We start from the raw sequence: 22,309 nt of genomic DNA, 5'->3' as shown, positions 1-22,309 counted from the left end.
CACGGCCGGGAGCGCGCACTGCGGCCTCGGCTTTCCTCCCCGCGTCGGCCTCCTGACAGGTGTGCAGGTTAAACTGCCTCCGTTGCTCCGTTTTGCACTATACGCAGAGGGTAACTTCAGTGATGAGGTTTCTGTGGTTTTCTTTAAAGTTCTGAATACAGGGGAAACACCCGTTATTCATGATTGGCATGGACTTCGCCGGTCGGTTTTGCATGTTCTCAGTCTACCCACCACCCCCCCTGGAGAATCCTGTCCACGTTGTGCCCAGACAGAGGGCTTACTTAGCAAGTCACTTCTTCCCACAGCCCTTTCCCCCTTCACAGGAGCCAGGGGGACGGCGAGGGGCGGGAGCGGGGCTGAATGTGCCCCCACCCGGCCTTCATGCCCCGGCCTCCAGAGAGATGCGGTGTTGCCTGACTGCACAGAAGGGAGAGCTGAGCCCAGAGTTTAAATGCCTTACCCGGCGCTTCCCCGATACAAATAAAATATATTGGAGTCCTCAACTCCAGAGCCATCTCTGGAAATCACAGTTTACCTCTGAGGGGTAGATGTTAAGTATTTTTTAATTTGATCCCTACTTTTATTTTTTTTTAAATATATTTGATTGATTTTTTTACAGAGAGGAAGGGAGAGGGATAGAGAGTTAGAAACATGGATGACAGAGAAACATGGACCAGCTGCCTCCTGCACTCTTCTGGAATCGAACCTGGGACCCTTCAGTCCGCAGGCCGAGGCTCTATCCACTGAGCCAAACTGGTTAGGGCCCTACTTTTATATATGTCACAACTGTAGACGGGGAGTTAATATACCTTAATTGGCCTCTGAAAGATGCGTGTGCTTACAGTTCTTCTCTCAACCCGTTTATCAATTCATTACATAGAAAACAAGCACAATTTGTAATTTGGGTAAGGTAAAAAAAAAAAAATTCCACAGTTAAACAGATCCCTTGAATACTGAATAAGCATCGTGTCTCCCCAGAGTGTGTGTCTGCAGAAATTAGCGGTTTCCAATTCCAGTGGCCACAGGGGCCAGCCAGGGTAATAGGAATGAGTGAGGTTGTCAGGTTATAAGACACAATAGGGTGGTATGGACTGTAGCAAATGGAAAACAAGATGTGCCATCTCCTGGGGACAGCAGCTGCTACTAAGCTCCAGCTGATAACTAGTATGTAGACATATAGACCTGTTGCCATATCTTCCTGATTTTCAAAACAAGTCAGAAACTTGTATTTTGTGTAAGTGCTCTGTTTCAAAATGGTAGCATTGTTTAAGTTAAAGCATCTGAAATTCCAATTGTTGTAGATTTAAAAGCTCTAAAATACTGCATTTGACATCTTGCCTCCTGGCAGTTGTCTTCAATTTGGCAGAAACACTTTATAAAAATTAAAAAAATAAAAGATGTAAAATATTGGCAGTTTCCTGTTTCAACAGGGTTGGGTTTTTTTTTTTTTTTTGGTTGTTGGTTTTTTTTTTTACTGTTTAAACATTGTGCAGGCCAAATAAAACACATGTTACAGGTGACACCTGATCTGCAGGTGACACATGACCTCTAATCTAGATAATCCACCTCTGAGTAATCAAGACTGATAATTGAGGTTTATTGATTTTCTTTTCCATTTTTCACCACTTCTTAACTCTGCTACTGGGGGACAATCAAAATCTAGGAGGATTGTATTAATGAAATAATAATTGTTAACATTTTTGAGTACTCACTATGTCCCTGATGCTATACTAAACACTACCCTTATTATCTTAATTAAATTTTCACAGTAAATCTATAATATATGTTTTTTAATAATTCCATTTTACAGATAAGAAATTTAGGCTTAGAGAGATTAAGTATCTTGCCTAAGATTGCACAGCTGCTGAGTAGTGTTATGAAAGTAGAATCACACATGTAACCTATACTACACATGTAACCTATAGTTTTTTGTACAAGGTGGCATATAGTGTAAATTAACTAGCAGTATGACACCTAGACATTAAAATTAGCTTTGACATTTAGGATGCTTATAAAGAAAATCATTGGGATAAATGTGAAAACAAAACAAACAGGTTATAAAATGATATATACTGTATGATTCAATTACCTAAAAATGAGGAAAGGAGAAACTACATATAAAAAATGAGTCTGGAAAGAAATCTATTTGAGTGGTTTTTCTTTTTCCTGTTTTCAAATTTTCTTTAGTAAAAGTGTTTATAACAAAGCCAAAATTTATTTAAAATGTTTCTTTGAAGTGGCCATTTTAATATGTGTGATAATGGACAAGACATTACAAGTCACTATGGGTTAGTATAAAATTTGTTAGGAATGCAGTTGAACATAAGAACTAAAGAAAGACTTAAAAATATATTTTACACTCGGCTGGCATGGCTCAGTGGTTGAGTGTCGAGCTATGAACCAGGAGGTCACGGTTCAGTTCCCAGTCAGGGCACATGCCTGGTTTGCAGGCTTGATCCCCAGTGTGGGGTGTGCAGGAGACAGCCAATCAATGATTCTCTCTCATCGTGGATGTTTCTATCTCTCTCTCCCTCTTCCTTCCTCTCTGAAATCAATAAAAATATAAAAATAAAATAAAAGCTTTACATATTTATATTTTAAAGTTTGCTCTGAAAGTAGAGCTTTTTTTTTCTTTTTATATTTTATATATTATAAATATGTATATATACTTTAAAATTTTGTTAAATTTCTTTTCACTAGTAAAACAAGAGGTGGATCAGGAAGAATATTAATTTTTAAAAAATATATATATTTTATTGATTTTTTTCAGAGAGGAAGGGAGAGGGATAGAGAGTTAGAAACATCGATGAGAGAGAAACATCCATCAGCTGCCTCCTGCACACCCCCCACCGGGGATGTGCCCGCAACTAAGGTACATGCTCTTGACCGGAATCGAACCTGGGACCCTTCAGTCCGCAGGCCAACGCTCTATCCACTGAGCCAAACCGGTTAGGGCAGAATATTAATTTTAATATCTTTGCTTTCTTATTGTGTAGAAGAGTAATTTTTTAAAAATCTCCAATACAGTTTTCTAATGGAACAAAGTAATGTCAAATCCCAAATATAACATTACCATTTTGATGTATAATATCATGTTAGGTTGGGGAGGAATGATCAGTACTTCTCTTGGACATACTTAGTAATATTCTTTGGTTACAGTGTATCTGAGACTATATTGATGTTAACATTAATGGTGATGTAAAAAAAAGCATTAGAATTCAACAAGATTTCATGAATTCAACAAGTATCAGCAAACTAGAAATAAATGGGGACTTCCTCAGCCTATGAAAAAGTTACAGCTAACACCATACTTAATGGTAAAAATTGAATGCTTTCTCCCTAATATCAGATCAAGACAAGGATGCCCATGCTCACAACCTCCATTCAGCATTTTATTGCAGATCCTAGCCAGTGCAGCAAGGCAAGAAAAGTTAATAAAAGACATAAAAATTATAAGAAGTAAAACCTGTCCCTATTCTTAGATGACATGTTTGTTTACATAAAACTATGATAACTAATAATCAGTTTTAATAACATATCAGGATACAAGGTAAACTTAATAAAATTTTATTTCTATATATTAACAACAAATAATTGAAAATAGTAAAATATTTTTTAAATTCCATTTATGTTAATGTCAAAAACATACTTAAGAATAACAACAACAAACCATTTTAACAACAACAAACCAAAATGTTAAAACTTTGCACTGAGCCCTGGCTGAATAGCGCAGGTTAGAGAATCATCTCCATACGCCCACTTGTGGGATCCATCCTGTCAGGGCACATACAAGAATCAACTAATAAGCCCTGGCTGGGTGGTCAGTTGGTTGGCGCATTATCCAGTACACCGAAAGATTACTGGTTCGATTCCCCATTAGGGCACATACCTAGGTTGGATGTTCATCCCCTGTCGGGCACATAGGGAATCGAGTTCACAACCCCTCTATGAGGCAAATTAAAAAAGCAAATTAGCCCTGGCCAGAGTTGCTCAGGGGTTGCAGGGGTGGGCAAACTTTTTGACTCGAGGGCCACAATGGGTTCTTAAACTGGACCGGAGGGCCGGAACAAAAGCATGGATGGAGTGTTTGTGTGAACTAATATAAATTCAAAGTAAACATCATTACATAAAAGGGTACGGTCTTTTTTTTTTTTTTAGTTTTATTCATTTCAAACGGGCCGGATCCGGGCCGTAGTTTGCCCACGGCTGGGTTAGAGTGTCGGCCCATGTATCAAAGGGTCCCAGGTTCGATTTCCGGTCAAGGGCACATACCTGGGTTGCAGATTCGATCCCTGGCCCCGATCAGGGTATGTATAGGAGGCAACTAATCAATGTGTGTCTCACAGCAATCTCTCCCTCAATCTCTTTCTCCCTCTCTCTCCCTCTCCCCTACTATTCCTCCCTTCCACTCTCTCTAAAAAAAATATATCTGGTGAGGATTAACAACAACAACAAATCTTTACACTGAAAACAACAACATATTGCCAAGAGAAATTAAAAAGACCAACATAAGTGCTGGCTGGATAGTTCAGTTGGTTAGAGCATCCTCCCAGTATACTAAGGTTGTAGGTTCAAAACCCAGTCAAGGCATATACAAGAAGCAACCAGTGAATGCACAAATGAGTGGAAAAACAAATTGATATTTTCTCTTTATAAAAATCAAATAAAAATGAAATAAATAAAAAGACCAACATAAATTGATAGATATACCATGTTCTTGGATTAAAAGACAAAATACTGAGTTTTTAATTTTTCTCCCAAACTGATTATATTATAGATTCAAAGCATTCCTGATCACAGGCTTTTTAAAATATAGAAGCTAACAAGTTAATTCTAAAAGTGTAAGGATCTAGAATAGCCAGAGTCTTGAAAAATCTTACTGAAACTGAAAGACTTATACTACTGACTTAAAGACTTACTAAGCGATACAGTAATCAAGAAAGTGTGATACTGGCCTAAGGACATACAAGTAGATCAATAGAACGGAATAGAGAGTCCATAAATAATCCACACTTACAGAGTCAATTGATTTTGACAAAGGCATCAAAGCAATTTAGTGGAGAAAGGAGTCTTTTAAACAAATGATGCCATAATAACTGGATATCCATAAAGGGAAAAAATTAACTGTAACTTCTAGTTCACATCACAATTTGAACTGGATTATCAGTTGAAGTGTAAAAGATAAAACTATAAAGGGTCCAGCTGTGGCCTAGTAGTTGAGGGTTGACCCATTCACCAAGAGTTTGTTGGTTCAGTTCCTGGCCAGGATGCATGCTGGGGTTGCAGGCTCGATCCCCAGTGAGGGGCATGCAGGAGGCAGCCAATCGATGACTCTTCCTCATCATTGATGTTTCTTTTTTTAAAAAAAAATTAATTTATTTTTGTTTGTTTTAACTTTTTATTAAAATGCTTAGGATAATTGATTTTTTTTGTAAATGACTGTTTTACTTTTCCTGAAATAAGACCTATATGCACTCTGATAAAACAGAATGAAAAGTCTCAATTAATGGGAGTTCCTGCACATAGCTCAGATCCTCACTGTGAGGAGCCGAGCTCCTCACAGCTGCTTCTTTCTGCTGTTACTATAGGAACAATGTTGTATTGGGGTCATCATTGATGTTTCTCTTTATCCCTTTCCCGTCCTCTCTGAACTCAATAAAAATATATTTTTAAAAAATAAAAGCCATGTTTTGTGCCTATAGCTTGGTGCTGAATTTCTTAAGGTTTCCATGAGGAAATGCACAGTATTGGTTAGCTCAGTTAGAGTGTTGTCTTGATATGTGAAGGTTACAGGCTCAATCCCTCCCTGGTCAGGGCACATACAAGAATTAACCAGTGAATGCACAAATAGTGTAATGACAAATCAATGTTTCTTTCTTTCTCAAATCAGTCAATGAATAAAAAATAAATAAAAAGAACACAGACTAGTGTCAGACTGTGAGAGTTTGATTCCAGTTCTGTCACTTGCTGGCTCAGTGACCATAGTGAGTTAATCTGTCTGTGCCCTCATCTGTAAACAACCATAGAGTTGTGAGAATTAGTGGTGTTAGGGCAAGCAGAAGCTAGCATATAAATGCACCATAACTGTCAGATATCAATGCTAAGTATTTTGTCTCTTCAGTTAAATTGTAGCTCTATGAAGACAGATAAGCTATGTATTTCGTGGGTATCCCCTCTTTAATATCTGTCACAGTAAAAGGCATATAGGAGGCTCAAAAATACTTGTCAAATTTGAGAACATAGTAGTTATTTTGCTTTATGCTTAATGTAAAATACCCATTTTTCTTCAAAACCTGAGAAATGATTTTAGGACTTATTTAAATATATATTTTGATTGATTTCAGGAAGGAAGTGAGAGGGAGAGAGAGAGAGAAACATCAATGAAAGAGAGTCATTGATCGGCTGCTTCCTGCACGCCCCATACTGGGGATCAAGCCTGCAACCCTGGGCATGTGTCCTGACTGGGAATTGAACTGTGACCTCCTGGTTCATAGGTTGATGTTCAACCACTGTTCAGTGGCCGAGAGATTTTAAGACTTCTTTAAATTTTAATTTTTGTGCTCTGAAAACAAAATCTAACATAAACATGAAATTCTAATGAAGAAAATGAGTGTGTTCCTAATGAAATAGTTAATAGTTAGGGCTGTTTATATGACCATTGAAAAATCTTGTAATAGGAATAACTTTGGTGTGGATGTGGGTCATTGTTTCTCCAACCTGAGTATCCATGACAGCCACCTGGAGTGCTTGTAAAAACATAGATTTCCAGCCTCTAATCCAGACTTCTTGAACCAGAATCTCTGAAAGGGAGGCCTGAGAATTTTTCTTCTTTTTCCCCCTCTTTCACTTGTGAACCCTGGGTGAGTCTTCTGAGAGATAATTTTAGGTAATGCTAGTACAGAGAATGTACTTTCTTTTGAGGGTTTCAACTGGATTTCTGTAGGCATGATATTTTAATCCAGCTACTCATATTTCTTTGCCTTATTTCTAAAACAATTCAGGCCTGAGGACTTGCGCCGTGAGTTTGGTCGGTATGGCCCTATAGTAGACGTTTACATTCCACTTGACTTCTACACCCGCCGCCCAAGAGGATTTGCTTATGTTCAATATCCTTTATTTTACTGTGTGCATTTGAATATACTACATACATGTGCAAATTACATATATGTATTCAGGAGCATATGTTATGAGATTAATATTGCCTAATTAAATGTGTTTATTTCTTTATCTCAGAAAATCTAAAGCAGTCCACAGTAGCTGGCAAGAGCCCCCCAGTTTGAACCAACCTGTTAGCTAGAATCCGAGCATAAACCGAGCAGGCGAGACAAAAGGCACCTAAAGTTCAAGCATCAAGGAGTAAAGAGGGAGGGTGGACACAGAGATAAAGACCTGGAAGAGGGAAGTCTTTATCAAGCAAAAGACAAAGCCAACACCAGGTTGAGACTTCGGCTTTCCTACATTTACTCAGAGTTCCAGAGTCAAAGCCAAGTCTGATTTTGTTGGTTCTTCGTCTCTTTTAAAGTACATCTTGCAAGCCTTAAAGAGTAAAGGTCAAGGTTCAAGATCAAGTGACATTGAGGTAATTGCCAAAGTCTCATATTGTATTGCATTTCTTGGCTTTTTCTGTTTTCTATTAAAAAAAAATTAAACCAGTGAATAACCTCCTAAAATACGGCTCTTCATTTTATATAGCTTATTTCTATTTTAGTTAGGTTTAATATATAATTTACATAGATAAGGGAGTTTAGTGGGTTATTACCAACCAATATATGTAATTCCATACGTTTACAGATTACTTCTATGTTTTTATACCCCAAGTAATAAAAGTATAAAGGTATTTTAAAGCAGTAGGTTCAAAGGTAAATATCATTTTTAAAGAACTAAATCAGTTTTGAAAATGTGTTTTAGCTCAGTTATGTGTGTGCATTTTGTTTATAAGTAATTGCTCCAAAATATCATAATTAAAAAGCTTTTTGCTGAAAAGAGTAATTTAAATTCAGAATACAGGCTTCTGCATGCTGATTTCTTTTAGTGAAAAACCTGATGAATTTTTTACCTGAGAGAAGGGCAGTGTTGGACTTACTAGTATTTTGTTCTCATTACATGTTTGAAATTATACATTTATACAGCATAAATTATACATTTATACTAATGTATACATTTAAAATATAGTTGCACGTTTTTTATTTTTAGATTCATTCTTTTAAATCATAATGAGCATTTGTTTTCATAATGAAAGTAAAATTTTTTTTGATTCATATTATATTGTAGATGTGAACTTAATAACTTGAACTTGTTTTCTCTATTAATTTTCTGTCACCTAAATAATTCTTTTAAAATAACATTTTTACTTAATATCTGACATTCAAAGTGTCCTTAACAGCTAGTCATATTTGAAGATGTTCGAGATGCTGAAGATGCTCTTTATAACCTCAATAGAAAATGGGTATGTGGCCGTCAAATTGAAATACAGTTTGCACAAGGTGACCGCAAAAGTAAGTGTGACTAAATGTTAGATCTTGTTTATTCAGCAGAATGAATTTTAGCAATGACAGATTTTTTAGTTTAAAATTCTTTTAGAAAATAATACGATTTGAGCGGTTGTGACTGAGGTCTTGCACTTCATATTCTAGCACCAGGCCAAATGAAATCAAAAGAACGTCACCCTTGTTCTCCAAGTGACCATAGGAGGTCAAGAAGCCCCAGCCAACGGAGAACTCGAAGTAGAAGTTCTTCATGGGGAAGAAATAGGAGGCGGTCTGATAGCCTTAAAGAGTGAGTATCAAATACAAGAGTATTGAAAACTTAATTTTCTACTTTTTCTGGAAAACATTTTTTTGTTTGTTTTTGTTAATCCTCACCCAAGGATATTTTTTCATTGATCTATTAGAGAGAGTGGAAGAGAGGGGGAAAGACAGAGAGAAACATCGATGTTAGAGAAACACATTGGTTGGTTGCCTCCTGCATGTGCCCAACCAGGGCCCAGGCTGGGGAGGAGCCTGCAAACAAGGTATGTGCCCTTGACCGAAATTGAACCCGGGACCCTTTGGCCTGCAGACAGATGCTCAATCTACTGAGCCATATCAGCCCAGGCTGGAAAACCTTTTAAGGAGCTTTGAGCCCGGTCAGTGTGGCTCAGTGGTTGAGCATCGACCTATGAACCAGGAAATCACAGTTCAATTGCCGGTCAGGGCACATAACTGGGTTGCGGGTTCGATCCCCCAGTAAGGGGTCTGCAGGAGGCAGCCGATCAATGATTCTCTCTCATCATTGATGTTTCCGTCTCTCTATTCCTTCCTCTCTGAAATCAATAAAATATTATTTAAAAAAAACAACACACACATGTACAGAAAAACCAGGCCACCAGAATAATATTCATAAAGAATCATCTTTTATAGAAAGATTAATTTACGCTTATTGAATACCTCCCAATATTAAGCTTTTCATTTATTTTTTTCTTCTGTTTCTTCTCGGGACTCAATTTTTTGAATGGAAAGATAATACATAGTGAAAAAAGCAACATATTAAAAAATATATATTTGGCAAATAGAAATGAGGAATGTTAACTAAATAAAAATTTCCTAAATGAATCCAACAATTAAGAATGTTAAGTTCTCCTTTGGCTGGTGTGGCTCAGTTGGTTGGGCATTGTCCTGTGCACCAAAGGGTTGCCATTTGGATTCCTCCGTCAGGGCACATGCCTAGATTACAGGCTTGATCCCCGGCATGGGGTGTGCAGGGGGCAGCTATTTGATGTTACGCTCTCACATCGATGCTTATCTCTGTCCTCTCCCTTCTAAAAATTAGTAAAAACATATTTTTAAAGTGATTTAAAGAATGTTTTTCTCATACCAATGTGGCTAGTGATTAAAAGCTCATAAGAAGGGATGGTGGTTGACATTAAAATTAATGTAAATAAATATATTTATAAAAAGTTAGTGATTTTAAAAATAAATTCCAAGTATGGTAGTATTATAGGAAGACATAAGAATAGTAAATTTTTCAGAAAAAGATATTTGCAGGTTCCCTATTTTGCTATCCAGTTGTTTGTTTCTGTTAGAATAATAGTAAATCACAATGGAAATTAATTACTTGGTGAAATTATTTAAATAATAACAAATTGTATTAGCATGCCTAAGTTTTTAAAACTTTGTACTATTTTTCTGAGTTTTAATGCTGAAATTTTTTCATAGAGAATTTTTTATAGAAATTTTAAAGTGAATTCTGTTCTTTTTTTTTTTCTCTTTCAAATCATTTTAATAACGTGGCAGTCAAAATACGAAAAGCAGACTCAAACTTGTTTACTTTAAGGGGGGTGCTACCATGATTGCTTCACACAAGCATGATCTAAGGCAGTGATGGCGAACCTATGACACGCGTGTCAGGTGACACGCAAACTCATTTTTTTGGTTGATTTTTCTTTGTTAAATGGCATTTAAATATATAAAATAAATATCAAAAATATAAGTCTTTGTTTTACTATGGTTGCAAATATCAAAAATTTCTGTATGTGACACGGCACCAGAGTTAAGTTAGAGTTTTTCAAAATGCTGACACGCCGAGCTCAAAAGGTTCGCCATCACTGATCTAAGGTAATGATGACACCGATTCCAAAGAGCAAGGGTGGTAAGAAGGCCTCAAGGCTCACAGACTGAAAAGCTTGGTTTTGGAAAAGTCTCAGAGGGGTTTCAGGTGGCAGGAGAGACATGAAATTTAAGGGACCTTCCTTGAAATGTTTCTTGATGGTGGCTCGGTGTCGAGAGTATTTGTCGTCTGGGGAGAACCGAGCCGGATGGGCCGAGCAGGTCTGTTGTCCAATAGGATCAAACTTCTTCAGGGTATAGACCCGGTCTCCCTGTTCATTGAGGTGATACTGGAGAAACATGATCTCGCTGAAGCAGGAGGTTCCAATTCCGTCTGCACTTCTCTGTCTACTGAGGGCCTCGCCGTGAATTCTGTTCTTAAAGAATGATCAATATTTAGACTTGTATCCTCTAGTAAATAAGAGTGAGCTCTCCTGGACTGTATATAGTATACCTAAGCTATATAGGCCCACTGAATTTCAAATCAAAGACGATCACCAGGGCTGTTCACTTTCACTCTAGTCCCTCCATTCTTCAACTCTTTCTAAAATTCAGTCTCTCCATTACACTAGCTACATTTCTTTCTCTTTTTTTAAAAAAAATTCTCACCCGAGGATATGTTTATTGATTTTAAAGATGGGGAAGAGAGAGAGAGAGAGAGAGAGAGAGAGAGAGAGAGAGAGAGAGAGAGAGAGAAACATCCATCAGCTATGTCCCATACACACCCCGACAGGGTATTGAACCCACAACCTTTTGGTGTACAGGATGGTACTCCAATCCACTGAGCACACTGGCCAGGACTCCATTCCTCAACTCTTAAGAGCCTAGACAAAAAAAAAAGCTCAAAATAGGATATATGTACTAGAGCTGGTGAGAGAGTCTTCGCTCCAAGTGGCCTGGCACCAATCCTTCCAGCCAAGTGGAAGGGAAAATAGGAAGAGAGAACTACATCCACAACTAATACCATTGGTATTGCTTCTGGCTTCACAGGGGACATGAATAGTGTACGGGAGTGATGTTCAACAGTTCATTCACTGTGAATTTTATATATCTCTCTATACTATTATATATACTATACATGTATAGACTATATATAAACAATACATGTATAATTTATCATACATTTATAATGATGTGGCTAGTGTACACATAAAATGAAAGTCTTATATATCAAAGTTCAAAGTAGATATAATATTGTGCTTAAAGCAGCACTGTCTTGACATACTGAATATCCAGTGGTCTTGGTAGATAGACTTAGTTTATAAAAGAAAACAAGTTGTCCATTTTCATTCATTAAGAATACATTATTTCCAAATACATTAGAGCCTTAGTTAACCATCTTCTAGTTGAAGTAAAGTATAATACTTAGCTGGAGAAAAACAAACAAACAAAAAAACGTCTTTTGTTCCAAATCATGATGGAGTAGCTTTGTATTAGTTATAAGGTCATTGCTTAACCTCACCGACCTCGTTTTTTTTATTTTTATTTTTTTAATATATTTTATTGATTTTTTACAGAGAGGAAGGGAGAGAGATAGAGAGTTAGAAACATCGATGAGAGAGAAACATCGATCAGCTGCCTCCTGCACATCTACTGGGGATATGCCCGCAACCAAGGTACATGCCCTTGACCGGAATCGAACCTGGGACCTTTCAGTCCGCAGGCCGACGCTCTATCCACTGAGCCAAACCGGTTTCGGCAGACCTCGGTTTTTTTAATCTGTAAAATTATATTATAGAGAATGTATATCTTACCTAGCTCTCAAAGTATTCACAAAGATCAGATTTTACATGTGTGTGTTCATGTGAGAGAGAATACATATAAACCAAACATGCACTGTACATATATACAGTATATGTGATATTACTTTGGACTAAAAACACGTCTCTTATTTTGCCTTTAGTAGATGTGGGGGTGGGGGGGGTGGGAAGCTAGTTTGTTGCTATTAGTAGACTATGAGCTCTTTGAGGAGCAAGGACTTCTGTCTTATTCAGGCTTGTATCCCTAGCATTTAGCAGTAGTCCCTAGCTCAAAGAATGTTAAAATAGCATCTTTTTTTCCATGTTAGGTTTTTTTTTCAAGGACAGTGTTCTGTTTTTTTATTTTTTTTCTAGAACTATGTACCACAGGAATGAAATTTAATAATTTCTAAAAGACTGCTTTTATTCCAGAATATATTCTAGATCAATATATTCATACTTTTCAGTGCTCTATATTCTTTCCTGTAATTCCATGCTTTTGTTTAAGGTTATTTTTCTTCATTTAAAAATTTTTTAGTATATTTTATATATAGTATAGGTCTGCTGGCAATGAATTCTTTCAGCTTTTGTTTGTCTGAAACATCTTCATTTCATATTAATGTTTGAAGTATATTTTTGCTGGGGATGGATTTCTAGGTTGGTAAAGACTTTTTTCCCCCTTTCTTTTTAAATATCATTCCATTGTTTTTCTAATATCCATAGTCAGCTGGAATTCTTAATGTTGCTTCTTTGAAGGTAATGTCTTTTATTCTTTAGCAGATTTCCATATTTTTCTCTCTGGCTTTGTTTTCTGCAGTTTCATTGTGATACTAGGGGCCAAGTGCACGAATTTGTGCACCTTAAAAGGAACTGTGGGCTGCAAGGCTGTGGTGGGGCACAGGGGTGGGTCTTGGCCCACCCTCTTTGCCCCCGCCTGGCCCCTCCTGCTGCGGCCCCCAGTCCCATCTGCTGGCAGCCCCACTTCTGCCACCACTGCTCCCACTCACTGATGGCGCCGGCCCCGCTCCTGCTGACAGTGTGGAGCGACTGGGGCCAGTGCCAGCAGTGGGTGCGAGTGGGGCCAGTGCTGTCAGCAGGTGCAAGTGGGGCTGTCCCTGGCAGCAGGTACGAGAGGTGGCTGCCAGCCCTGATCGCCCCTCAAGAGCAGGGGGAAATGGAGAAGCCCTCAGGGGCAATTGGGACTGGCCTTGGTTTGGCTGCCCCACTCACCTGCTCCACCATCCCACTGCATCTGATGCCTGCCATGTTCTGCATGTGCCCTCTGGTGGTCAGTGCACGTCACAGCGACCGGTTGTTTGGTTGTTCAGTTGTTCCGCTGTTCTATTTGCATATTAGGGTTTTATATATAAAGATACCTGGTGTAGTTTTCTTTGTACTTATTCTACCTGGGTTATTGAGCTTTTCAAAATTGTGAGTTGATGCTTTTTATTCGTTTCAGAAATTTTAGGGCATTATCTCTTCAGATATACTTCTGCCTTATTCAGTTTGTCCTTTTGGCCATGTGACTATGTTCTAAATATCTTTTATGTTCTGTTCTGGATTTCATAAAATTCCTTTTCTCTTACTGTGTTTCAGTATAATATTTTTCTAATAATCTGTTTTTCAGTTCAGTTCACTATTTCTTGTTGTATCTAGACTGCTGTTAAATCCATTTAGTGACTTTAACTTCAGATATATATATTTTAGTTCTAAAATATCCATTTGTTTCTTTTTATAGACTCCAAAATTCTTTTGAAATTTTCTATCTTTTTCATCTATTTTGTCTTTTTCTCTTATTTTTTTAAAACATGTTAGTCATAGTAATTTTTAAAATTCCTGTCTGAATAACAATAATACCAAATTATTTTGGGTGTAGTTATTTTATCTTTTTTTTTGTTAGTTTTTAATCATTTTAATCTATTTTTCACATACCTTATAATTTTGTATTGGATGTTAATGAAAAATTATAGAAACTTTGGATGCTACCATCCTCCAAAGAAAGTTGTTTTCTTCTAGCAGGCAGAGTATTGGCAGATCACCTTGACCCTTTCAAGGCTTAGTTTGAGGCATTGATAAGGCTGATTTATTTAGCTTCACGTTTATTCCTAGGGCCTGGTCTTTACCTGTAGGATACTGCCCTTCTGGGTTTTTAATTGGAAAGCTGGGCTCTTACTTAAGACTCCTTGACCTTTCGGAGTCTTGAACTCTAGTCTGTCCCCAGCAGTATGTCTCTGATAAAATTTCAGCTCAGTTATTCAGTCTTTCAGCAGCAGGTTTTTGTTTTTTGTTTTTTTTTTGTAAATCCTCACCTGAGGATATTTTTCCATTTATTTTTATTTCTTTTTACCCCCACCTTTGGCTATTGTGAATAATGCTGCCAGCTAGTAACAGGAATGTACAAATAGCTCTTCAAATCCGTTTTCAATTATTTTGTGTATACATCCAGAAGTAAAATCGCTGGATCATATGAAAACTGCATACTTATATTTTTTTTTTTTAGGAACTGCCATACATTTCCTATAGGCATCATTCCACTTCGTTTTCCCACCAGCAGTGCACAGGAATTCCAGTTTTTCCAGATCTTCACCAACACCTGGTTTCCACGGGGCTTTTCAGCTACAAGCACATTTCAATACTTTATACTCAATAGTTCTCCTTCTACATAACAACCATTCCACAATTACAGTGAAAACTTAAATAGGAATCCAGTAAGGTACCTCGGTTGGTGGAGCATTCTCCCCGGGGGAACATGTAAATGAACCAACAGGAGCAGTAATCACTCCTGCACAGCCTTGTTGTGTCTAATTGAAAAAAAGACACCAAGGTTACCGGGCACAAACGCTATCTTTGTAAAACAGTTGACCAGGGGAGAGCGCGAACGCAGTCCCCCACTACCACAAATTATGCAGTCGAGTTTCCCACATTTGGGGAAATCGCAGGGGTCAGCATACCCGGAGTGCAATGGGTAAGCCTCGCCCTGGGGAAACCACCTTCGTGATCATGGTATCTCCCCTGCCAGGTAAGTATGAGGTGAGGAGCCTTCCTGGCACATCACCATCATCCTCAACACACTTTAAGGTCATGGTTAATTATATTGAGCGTTCTTTTGCCCTTCGACTCTAAGTTGCAGTGTTATTTATATGACAGAAACTAAGATACGTTCTTCTGGATATCCAGAGGAAATTTTGCTCCGTTAATACACTCGAACCAGCAGTCACCGCGCTGTGCTCATCTACATATCCCCGCCTCTGGTCACCTACGTCACTCTGATACTTGAAGCAGATACATTCGCTCTACTTAGGCCTGGCGACCAGCCGGAAGACAGCCGCAGCTGGGGGAGTTTTAAATTCCTCGCCTTGGCGGGCCCTGGTCCTGGCGTGGATCTGTTATGAGAGTCTTCCGTGCGCGATACCCCCAGTGCTGCTATTAAGAAAATGGTCTGAGTGAAAGAACCACGGCCGGCTTGGCCCAGGGGCTGAGTGTCCCCCCATCCCGGCCGATCTTCTCCGGGGCAGGTGCCCGGTGTAGATGGGGGTCTCAACGCGGGCTTCACCGCGACTGTCTGCAGCTCTCGGCATAAAGGAGAGCAGCATTCACCCTGGATTTCCTAAGAAACCGAGTGCTCCTCCCTTCTTTTTAGAGAACGAATAATTTTTTTCCGTTTCTGCCCTTTTGGCTAGACCCTCTGCGCAAAACAACTCTGCAGCAATTGTAGTATCACGGGCGCTGGTGGGGTATGTAGAGGCAAAACTCTTCTGCCTGTTAGGGTCTGCGGCTGGGCCTGAGAAGAAAATTGGCAGATCCGGTTTCACAGTATAAAAGCATTCACATTTATTTAACCCAGTTCACCTGACACAGGCGCCCTCGTTAAAAAATGAAGAACCAAATGAGTGGCAGCATCTACATGATTTTAAATTAGGTTGAACAAAGAGAGGCAATTGTGAAAGAGTAACTAACATATATGGGGACATTGATTTTTACAACAAATGGAAGGGGAAGGGGGGAGAGAGAAACATGCTCGTGTCACCATTGGTTGCCTCCTCCTACACATGCCCGGACCAGGGCGGGGCATTGAGTCTGCTGCCGGGTCTGATCAGAATCCCACCTGAGACCCTTCAGTCCGTGGGCCAGCGTTCTGCCCACTGAACCAAACCGGCTAGGGCAGTGATGGCGAACCTTTTGAGCTCGGCGTGGCAGCATTTTGAAAAACCCTAACTTAACTCTGGTGCCGTGTCACATACAGTGGGGCCTTAACTTACGAGTTTAATTCGTTCCGAGACCGAGCTCGTTAAGGAGCTCGTTAACTCAAATTACTCTATCAACCCGATGCAAAAAAATTGGCCGAGAGACAGCTGGTATCTCAAAAAACTCGTAAGTCAAGGCCCCGCTGTATAGAAGTTTTTTGATATTTGCAACCGTAGTAAAACAAAGATTTATATTTTTGATATTTATTTTATATATTTAAATGCCATTTAACAAAGAAAAGTCACGCATGTCGTAGGTTCGCCATCACTGGGCTAGGGTGCAGCTGCAGTTTTTCTGACCTCTTGGGAGTCTCATCCTGGGCATGCACAGTTTAGAAGATGGCCAGTGACTTGAGAATTTGTAAGCAGAATTTAGGGTTTTTTATGCTTTGTTTTTGTCTGTAATTCTCTCATCTCTTGGATTTTGCCTCTCAAGTCTCAGCCACTTTGGTAGCCCTGAATTCTAACCTCTGTCTCTTCAGCTTAGTCAAATAACCATTTTCTAGTTGGGCTCTATTTCCAATGCTGTTATTAAGAAAATGGTCTGAGTAAGAGAACCACGGCTTGCCTAGCTGGCTCGGCTCAGGGGTTGAGTGACAACCTATGAACCAGGAGGTCACGGTTCTATTCCCAGCCAGCGCAAATGCTGAGGTTGTGGGCTCAGTCCCCTGTGTGGGGCGTTTTGGAGGCAGCCAATCAATGATTCTCATCATTGATGTTTCCCTCTCTTTCTCCCTCTCCCTTCCTTTATAAAATCAATAGAAGTACAAACAAAATAAAACAAAAACAAACCATGGCTTACAACCCCTCAAGTTCTGCTTGTGTTGGTTATTCCCCACAGTTGTTTTATAAATGTTATTTACTTTTTTCTCTTAATTGTTTTGTTTATTTTTAAATATATTTTTATTGATTTCAGAGGGGAAGGGAGAGGGAGAGATAGAAACATCAGTGATGAGACAGAATCATTGATCGGCTGCCTCCTGCACGCCTCCTACTGTGGATCAAGCCCACAACCCGGGCATGTGTCCTGACTGGAATTGAACCATAACCTCCTGGTTCATAGGTCAGTGCTCAACCACTGAGTCACACTGGCTGGAGCTCTTTTACTCTTTTTAAAATTGAATTTATTGGAGTGACATTGGTTAATAAAAGTATATGGGTTTCAGGTGTGTAATTCTATAATACATCTCTGTATATTGTATCATTTGTTCACCACCCCGAGTTAAGTCTCCTTCCATCATCATTTGTCTACCTTTTTTATATAGTTAATTTCTATGGGAAGATTAATCTAGTACAAGCTGTTTTATCATGGTAGAATTCAGAAGTCCTGCATCTAAATTTTTGTTGTTACAAGCATTATTTGATAAACTTTAAATAATTATTTTCTTTCCCTCTCTCTTTACATTTTTTTCTTTAGATTTTCATACCTCTTGGGAGTTGTGTAACCCATACTAAATATGCAGGGTATTTTTCAGAACTGACCCATGTCATAAGAATTACTAGTATGTAGCAAAGTAAATATCTTTTGGTTATATATTCTATATAACGAGTATTACAAACTTGTTATGTTTGAACCAAAAGCATGCATAATAAAATTAGAATTATTTCTTTTAACTTAGCCAATAAAAACATAACTAATATTATCTGAAGTATATAATTTCCTGCAAGTGTTTTTTCCTAATCTATTAACTGCTTTTGTGTGAAATATATACTCTAACATTGTGGATGTTTGCAGGTCTCGACACAGGCGACTTTCTTATAGCCAGTCTAAATCTCGCTCCAAGTCACTACCAAGGCGGTCTACCTCAGCAAGGCCGTCAAGAACTCCAAGACGGAATTCTGGTTCTAGAGGACGGTCCAGGTCCAAGTCCTTAGAAAAAAGATCAAAATCAATAGGAAAATCACAATCAAGTTCACCTCAAAAGCAGACTAGCTCAGGAACAAAATCAAGATCACATGGAAGACATTCTGACTCCATAGTAAGATCCCCATGTAAATCTCCTAAAGGGTATACCAATTCTGAAACAAAAGCACAGACAGCAAAACACTCTCATTTTCGATCACATTCTAGATCTCGGAGTTATCGTCATAAAAACAGTTGGTGAACAACAAGAGAAGAGTGCAAGATAGTCTTTAATCTAAGTTATTAAACCTCTCATTATGTTAAATAAAAATTCTTCAAGGCTTACAGAAAATGTGAGTTAATATTAGTTACCTCTGGGCATGTACAAGAAACAAAACCTCTCTAGCTTTGAGTTAATAAAGATTTGGTCTCCATTTAAGGGCCCACACCACAAATTTTGATGTCTAATGTTACCATTTGATGGACCATTTTTGTTTACATTGTGGCAGAAGGGTACTTTTCAAAGGAAATGCGTAAAATGGAACTAACTTAGAAAATTCTACTTTGATATAAGTACAGTAGTTCCCCCGTCTCCATGGAGATATGTTCAAAACCCTCCTTGTTCGATGCTTGAAACCACAGATTGTACCAAACTCTATATAGACTGTTTTCCTCTATACACACATACCTATGATCATGATTAATTTATAATTAGGCGCAGTGAGATATAAACAACAATAATAAAATAGACATAATAATATACTATAATAAAAGGTATGTGAATGTGATCTCTCAAAATATTGTACTGGCCTCACTCTTTTGAGATTACAATGCCTACATGATGAGATGAAGTACTCAGAACTGCATGCAATTTAAAACTTAGGAATTGTTCATTTCTGGAATTTTCCATTTAATATTTTTAGATCACAGTTGATCATGCATAACTGAAACCGTGGAAAGGAAAACCACAGATAAGGGGGGACTACTGTATTAGTTAGTAATATTAGTAATACCTTTTATAAAAATATTTTTTACTTTAAATCTCTTTCATGTAAAAAGTAATTATGACTATATAATTGCATAGGGCAGACTTAAACTGTTTGACACCTATGTCTCTTTTGTGTCTTCTGTTTAAACTTGGGCCAATTCTCAGTGGAGATTAGTTCATATTACAAAATTCTGACATCCCTAAAAGTTGAATTTATATAGAGATCAATCATTCAAAAGATAGATTCTCTCCTAAGCTCAAAAAAGGTTTTATTTTTATTGGGTGGAAAAGCATAGGTAAGTTGACATTAAATTGCATCCTGTACTATATTCAGTCACTTCAGAAATAGCAAAACATTTTTTGAATACTGAATTTTGAATGGTTTGAGACTACTATAAAAATTGTGGGCAACACTCATAATCCAAAAATAATCATATTAAGCCTTATCTCTTTAAAGGGTGGTACCCATTGTATAAAAATAATATTTTATACCATTATTTCTACATACCTACTTTTCATCTACTGCTTAATTTTTCTTTTTAGAGCTTTAGGTCAAGCCTTTAAATTGTATAGAGTATGTCTTACTACTTTTGGAAGTGTTTAGTTGTATTAAGAAACTCAAGACTGCATCCTCAAAAACAATCCAGTACTTGTATTTACATTACACTGCCCTTCGTTTTTTAAACCAAATAACTTTATTGCTATTCATTGCTTTTGTAGTTGTTAAAAATGAGAATTTCTTTAAAATGTGTTTGTAGTTTATGTTTTTCAGAGGGTTTTGGTAGTATTTGTGATAAATATGATTCTTATAGGGGATATATTTATAGAGTTCTACTTGTGTACCTTGTTGAATTACATTGAAAATTAAAAAGTTTTCAGCCCATACAGTTAATATTTGTATCTAGAGTGCTTAAGAAAAAAATTTGTCTTATAGATTTAGCATATAGAAGCCAGTGTTGCTTCTATTTGTTTTGAATACAAATTCCATTTTTCTTTGAATTTTAGATCCTATGTGTAAGAAACAACTTTACAAAATGATTTATATACTTGTAATATTTGGGCAAGTACCACAAATTCATGTATACTGTACTTCCTGAGTAGAAATTCTCTAATCATAGCAGAAGTTACTTCAGTACTACAACTCTTTGAAGTTCATGTTCATTTGTAATAAAATTTAGTTTCAAAATTATGTGGCACTATTGAAAATTTAAAAGACAGTCTGAAAAAAGAGCAAGACAATTATTAATAGTAACTTTTTATATTTTCTAAATAAATGTTTGGGTTTACATATACAGGGATACCAAATACAAGGATTTGATTGTAGTGTCTTTACTAAGCATTTAGCCATTATTTTAATAATTTGATAAGGCAATGTTTCTGAACATGCTGAATCCTTACATTTACATCTCATTTGGTTTTCCAAATTGTGATCCCTAGGCTGGTTAGGAGGATGCTATTTGGTTTGATGGAAAAACTGGAATGATAGTAGTTCATACTTTTTTGAGTATATAACTATGCACTTGGCACTGTTCTGTAAGTTTTACATTATTCCCTCATCACCACAATAGCTTTATGAGGTAAATACCACTGCAGATACAGAAGTGAGATGCAGAGAAGTTAAAGGACATGCATAAGGTCAACAGCTATTAAGACTTTGGAGCTGGCGGGTGGCTGGGCTCTAGACTGCCTCTCCCTGACTACTATGCTTTGCCTTTTTGGAATAGAATAGTCTTTGACAGATATATGCTAAACTAAGGTAATGTTTAGATGGAAAAGAGAATTAAAAATAAATTGTTATAGGCTTTAATGAAAATAGGTTCAGTGACTCTGAGTGGAAATTGACTACAAATTGTACTGGTACCCAGGAAAATTATCTTTTGGGTATATCTACTCTAGGGTTCACTTTTGTTACAGAATTATTTCTTGGAGTACTTAAGAAAGGATACTTAGTGTAAGATTGTTAATAAATAAAGCAAATGTTTTACACATCTGTAATAATTTTCTTTAAAGATAATATGTTGACTCAGTTACTTCCCAAGTTTAGTGTAGGGCACTACCTACCTCCATTTGTTTACAATGATAGAGGGTAAGTTAATGACAAAGAAAATAAAGATGGCCACTACCCCTGCTTGTTTTCTTTCTCCCCATGAGTAATATACAGTTTCTATATAGCAGCTGATATTTGCATCTGCAAACAGATAATGGGGGATAATGCCAAATTTTTTATTTGGAGTTTAGGATTTAATCTTATGCCACTGGGCTAATTTATTTTTAAATGTGAATTATCTTATTTCAGGACTTTAGATATTATTTGTAGTGTTTACGTGAGATACAACTATTCTAAGACATACTGTTGTTATATTACAAATAAGAATTCCTGCCTTTATTCTAATCCCATTGCAAAAAGCAAAATTAGTCAAAGTTTAAAGGAATAAGCATTTAGAAATATTTTTGTAATACTTCTAAACTACATTAAAATTGTGATTTCTTAGAGTTAAAAATTAATTTTCCAAACGGTGGGAGCATATTTGAGGTCTTATATAGATAAATATATGCTACTTCTGGTGCAGAGGATCATAATCTGTCATGAAACCAAACCTTCAGGTTTAGGCACTGTGGATTTTCAAACAAGTCCATGGCTCCCAAGAGTTTAAGAATCAGTAGTTCAGTGAGATGTGTGCGTTTGAGTCAGAACTCATATGTATTTGATTAGGAAACATTTTCAAGTAATAAATGATTATGCAACTTAACATCAAAATCACTCTCAATTAAAAAAAATAGGGTATTTAGGATCATTGCATTAACTTGGGAATTGGCCTACCAGATTGATTTAGGCCCTCTGGAAAATTTATATCTTGTATATCTTTTAAAAGGTGTTCACAAATTAAGTATAAAGATAATGGAGTTATAAA

At 37.3% G+C, this 22,309-nt stretch overlaps 1 protein-coding gene and 1 long non-coding RNA gene across 2 annotated transcripts in view; one reads left to right on the top strand and one right to left on the bottom strand.

Annotated features, from left to right (window-relative positions):
• SRSF12 (serine/arginine-rich splicing factor 12) overlaps positions 1-22,175 on the top strand; it is a 27,794-nt gene extending 5,619 nt beyond the window's left edge. Inside the window, exons 2-5 of the mRNA XM_014530145.1 lie at positions 7,443-7,579; positions 8,384-8,495; positions 8,634-8,775; positions 18,302-22,175. Of these exons, the coding sequence (XP_014385631.1) occupies positions 7,443-7,579; positions 8,384-8,495; positions 8,634-8,775; positions 18,302-18,671 (761 nt within the window). The 3' untranslated portion in view covers positions 18,672-22,175. The remainder of the gene's footprint in view (positions 1-7,442; positions 7,580-8,383; positions 8,496-8,633; positions 8,776-18,301) is intronic.
• On the bottom strand, positions 10,772-13,222 carry LOC106724096. Its single transcript, XR_001359860.1, has 3 exons — positions 12,288-13,222; positions 11,334-12,049; positions 10,772-10,955 (listed from the first exon to the last, which is right to left on the bottom strand). It is a non-coding gene; the product is annotated as an uncharacterized LOC106724096 (long non-coding RNA).
• Positions 22,176-22,309: the final 134 nt, after the last annotated feature.

Source organism: Myotis brandtii, unplaced genomic scaffold, assembly GCF_000412655.1.
Source record: "Myotis brandtii unplaced genomic scaffold, ASM41265v1 scaffold1171, whole genome shotgun sequence".
Taxonomy (NCBI): domain Eukaryota; kingdom Metazoa; phylum Chordata; class Mammalia; order Chiroptera; family Vespertilionidae; genus Myotis; species Myotis brandtii.
Note: the sequence above shows the minus strand (reverse complement) of the source record. Positions and strands in the feature narration are given on the sequence as shown.